Here is a 4,811-nt window from a genome sequence, read left to right as displayed (position 1 = left end):
TGTTCAGTCCCTTGTATGGTAGGGACTTGGCTATGGCTAGTCACATGATGCCATAGTCAATGCTTTTAAATTTAAATTTCAATAAATACAGGAGGTACAACAAGAAATAATAAAGGAATAATGTAGCAGGGATCCCTTCCTTACAGGTTCATAGTATTAGACCATCTGGCAAATGTGCAAGGACCTCTATCTAATCAAAGTTGAACTTGAAGGAAGAACTTTCATGCTGGTCATCAGTTTCCCAAGCAGGCAAATGATGGATGATCAACATGGATTACAAGTAATAGTGGCAGGCAAGTTCAAACACTGCTGAGTGACAAGCATCTGTGATGCAGTTGTTAAGAGCCGTTGGTCTGAGAACTAGGATTATTTATTTGTACATGGAAATGATGAATAAATGCCTGAAACAGGTTACTCTCAATGCTGGCCAGGCTCCCTACTACTGATGATGCTCTGGACTGCCAACTTCATGTGGCAACAAAGCTCTGCCTCCTCTCCAGGATGAGATGCAGGATTGGACAAGTTTGCAGCCTGCACCTGGCTAAAATCCTTCCAGAAGTCTTCAAACTCCTTGCAGTGAGTCTCTGCATAATGCAGGATGATGGAATGTGTAACACCTGTTGTGTCTTTTCCATCAGGATGTGGGTGGTACATCAAAGCCATGAACATTGCTGAAAAGATTTCTTTGGCCTTGGGGTCACTCCTTATTGGATGCCCAGAGTGCACATGTTCTTGTGAGTCATGCACAAATGCTGAAAGCAAAGCAGCCACTGTGTTGCATCTATCAGAGGCTCCTGTCAGGGACTCGTCCGGGGTCGAGGGGGTCCGGGTATAGCGTCCGGGACCGAGAGCCTGGCAGGGGGCGGATTGGGCATGCGTACTGACAGGCCCGATGCGGGACAGTGGTCCCTGGCCACTTAGACTGAAGTGGAAGGTTGTTATTATCATTAAAGGAGAGATATTGTACTACTTACCTGAAGTGGAAGGTTGAGAAGAAGGCTACTTCTTCGGTTCCCACTTCAGGTTCGTTTATATACATGCGGCTTGGATCACATGACGGGTGCCACGTCACCCTCGCACACAGCCGTAACCACCCAGGTGTCTCCGTGGGAGATCCCGAGGGCATCCGGTGCAGGCGCACGTGCTGGGCACAGCGGGAAGTCGCCCGAGGTGCCCGGGCTGGGTACATGGTGGGCACGCTGCAGGTGGGTCAATTGTACATTGATACAGAGAAAGTCGTCCATGTAGAATAAAGGGAGAATAAAGGAGAAGTAAGATAAGGAGAAACTGAGGAGGGGAGGATGAGGGGGGAAGAAGGGAAAGGGGGAGGAGGTAAGGAAGGGTGGACCAGCAGGGTACCGGGTCAGGTTGGGCCGGGTGGAGCCGGGTCAGGTGGGTGTGCCCTGACAGCTCCTTCCCATTGCAACTGGAGGAGGTGATCCACCCAACTGGAGTGGAAAGACCATGAAGGATGGCACTTTCCATCACCACCTCTGCATCAAGCATGGAAGGAAAGCTGGCCCTCTTGCAGGCATGGTTGGTTAATGATGTCCCCAGGTTTCAATTACAAGGGTGAGGGGGGAAATGCAGATGGCAAGGGCCAATGGTCCAATTACAGTAGAACTGCAGGCACTTTGTGAGTTAGAGTGGCAGGTGGCAAATGCCCTCACCCAGAGGATTTTTCTCCCATTTGATACTTTCATTCTAGGAAACTGTCATCTCTGAGAAAATGGAAATGATAGCAGCCAGAGAGACTTCCCAGAAATTCAGAGGAGTCCAGAATGTGATGGAGGCCCCATGCAACATAGAGAACATTGGCTGCAATTTGATACCATTTGGAGACATCTTGGCATCATTCTGCCTCCTTTGGAAGACTCACAGCATTGCTGCTGCTGGATGGTTTCTGCACTGTCTGAGCAGGGACAGAGCTCTGGATGCCATTTTCTAGTGAGTCATCAAAGAATATGAGATGGGACTACAGCTTCATGTTGTGCTTGTGTTCATCAGCCAAAGAGCCTTCCTGTGGATGAATAGGCATGATGATTGGGGTGAGGTATAAGCCTTTAGGTGAGTGCTGCATCCACATCACTCCAAGTGAGTCTTGAGGAGTCTGAAGAAGAGAGCATGGAACATCATCCATGCAGGGGTTCCTCAGAACCTGTTGGATGATTCAAGGGATGGAAAGCATTCAAACATCCCTGCATATTCTTTGTCCTTCTCTTCTGTAGGTGCTTGCAATATTCCTGCCACCTATGCATTCTGGATTTGCAAGCATGGATGATTCTGGTGGTCAGCTCTTCCAGTGGAGGGAATGAGACAGTTCTATGGCTTTCTAGGTACAATTTGATTTGGGAAAGCCATGGAGGCACCCAGCCATGGTCCCAGACATCAACTGAAGCCATCAAAGACAAACAAGGAAAACAGGAATGTGACAAACACAGTACTACAGTTGCCCAGCAGGGCCAGGTTGAACTTTTGAATTATAGTTGAAGGTCATGTAACTCCCAAGTGGGACTTTTTGAACTCACCAGACTACTACATGTGTTTACAGACATTTTAATGGCTTTGGCACTGCCAAAAACACACTAGGCACCACATCAGACTTGTACCCAGTCATTTTCACACCATGGGCATGCATGTGACACTGCAATGTGGTTGGGTTATAGGGTGATTTTTGGACTTGGATGCTCAATTTGGTTTGGATGCTTGACCTTTGGAGTGGGAACTGGATGCTGGAGGCTGGATGGATGATGAATGCTGGGTCTGACTATACTTCCACTGCACTGCCACTGCACTTCCACCTACTATGGAGACCTCTCAAGCAGAAGTGCTGACACTGTTGGCAGGATGCTGGCTCTGCCTGCACTGCCACTGCACTGCCACCTATTATGGAGGCCTCTCAAGCAGAAGTGCTGACACTACTGCCACTGCACTGCCACTCACTATGGAACTCTCAAGAAGTGCTGACACTGTCATGTCCTTGAGGCTGACCACACTGTAGGAGAAATAATGATCACTCTATTATGAAAATATGGCAGAAAAATACAAAACCCCTGTATGACAATTAGAAATGAAAGGATAGAAGAGTTAGAATTTTAACAAATTTTAACATGACTTTTTATGACAAATGCAAACATAGGAAATACTTCAAGCTTAGCATCAACAAAATTTAAGCAAGAATGAGGCCAATTAGGTAGGATTTGACCATGAAACCAACCAGAACACCTCCACAGAAACCACTTTCCCATGTCTGCACACATAGCGAGGCCGGAAGTACCACAGAACAAAGATTCTGAAGGAACCAATGCAAAACTGGTGTTGTGTTTATAATAAGAAAGGGAAATGACTTATAACTGGACCTGATAAAGGTAATTTCAAGAAAAACTACCAATAGATGATGGAAAAATAGTGTCAGGGATCGCTTGTCAGTCTGAGTCGAATATCACCCAAAAACCCAGTCATAGACAAAGCTGAGGTTCCAACCCTCAGCAGCACATAGAGCTATATACATGAGTGACATCAATCAATCAGGAGAGATAGGATCAAAGGAACTAAACAGTGATCTGATAGAAAACGAAGTGAATAGAAACGAAGGAACACTCGGATCAAAGGGGCAGAGTCAGATCAGGAGAAGGTGAGGGATTTACGATATATGAGGGCCAATGTGGCTATATGCAGTGATATAGTCTTACACGATATTGATAGGGTAACAGAGAACCGCTTATGCTATGTCCCCTGACAAATAGCCAAAATTCATTGACAATGAGGATGACATTCAAAAACAAGTGCAAAGGACAACCAGTAATGACTGAGACAAGTTTGGTAGCTCATTGGAAAGGGAGAGATTGTTAGAATGGGGTGAGTGCAGTGAAGGAGGAAAACAGAAATCCTATAAAAGGCTGTTCTTTCTTCTGATACTTATATGTTAGTATTTGTACTTTAACTCAACCACTGTAGCATTTTGATTGCTTTGTGTATTGATATTTGTATGTGTTACTAATTGTTTGTGTGTGTATGTAACTCTCAGGGTTCAATTCACTTGTCTATGTCAGAAACTGTATTTGCAGTGATTGTGGGAAGCAGAGCAGAGTACGGTAGCGTGAGTGGTCACTTAGCTAATGAGCTACTCCGTTGCAAGGGGTCGTGGGGGTTGGGACTTCGGCTTCAATGACTTGGCTAGAGCATTGCACCATGTGTTCTAGGCTGTCCCATATTTCACATTTAGCGGGAAGGACCTTGCGGCGATGTTGACTTAAGCAGGAATGAAGTTGAGAGGTGAACTTAAGACAAGAGTACTTTTGGGGGGAATTCTAGTCGATATTCAAACTGAGGTACATCGACAGTAAACTACAAGTATAAATACAAAAGGAGAACAGAGAAGGGGCCGGTCAGTCTGGCACAGGATGGGAGCGGGATGGTAAGTATGACAAAACTAAAAGAGTGATGAGGACCAGGGAAATGGAACAGAAGAAATGAATGGAACAGAGGATGGCAAAGTTGGGAGGCAGAATGAATAGGCCGACAATCTAGGTGCCAATATGGTGGCAGATCAGAATGTCAATATACAAATAAATCAAATGTCAATAAGGAGCGGATCAGCGGCGACCATATCGACCACTAGTTAGTTAAGCGAATGAATAAGAATAAAATGGTATTGGCCAAATGTGTCATATCCATCCCCAACCATCGACTTCCACTCCCTCCAATCCCTCCGGTTTACCTCCGCTCCTTCTTCACTAACCTTGGAGCTCCCATATTCCGCAATCACCTCGGTACCCCTCAATGGTCACCACCCCCTCCTTTCAATTTAT

General features: G+C 45.9%; 1 protein-coding gene across 1 annotated transcript; it reads right to left on the bottom strand.

Annotated features, from left to right (window-relative positions):
* Positions 1-417: 417 nt before the first annotated feature.
* EI90DRAFT_3126946 (uncharacterized protein) lies at positions 418-1,039 on the bottom strand (the record flags this gene model as incomplete). The annotated part of the gene is made up of 2 exons (XM_039063963.1): positions 418-922; positions 975-1,039. The coding sequence occupies 2 exons, from the start codon at positions 1,037-1,039 to the stop codon at positions 418-420; spliced, it is 570 nt and encodes a 189-aa protein (XP_038913666.1).
* Between the last annotated feature and the right edge of the window lie 3,772 nt (positions 1,040-4,811).

This window comes from Cantharellus anzutake, assembly GCF_015039405.1.
Source record: "Cantharellus anzutake strain C23 chromosome Unknown EI90scaffold_40, whole genome shotgun sequence".
NCBI classification, from domain to species: domain Eukaryota; kingdom Fungi; phylum Basidiomycota; class Agaricomycetes; order Cantharellales; family Hydnaceae; genus Cantharellus; species Cantharellus anzutake.
Note: the sequence above shows the minus strand (reverse complement) of the source record. Positions and strands in the feature narration are given on the sequence as shown.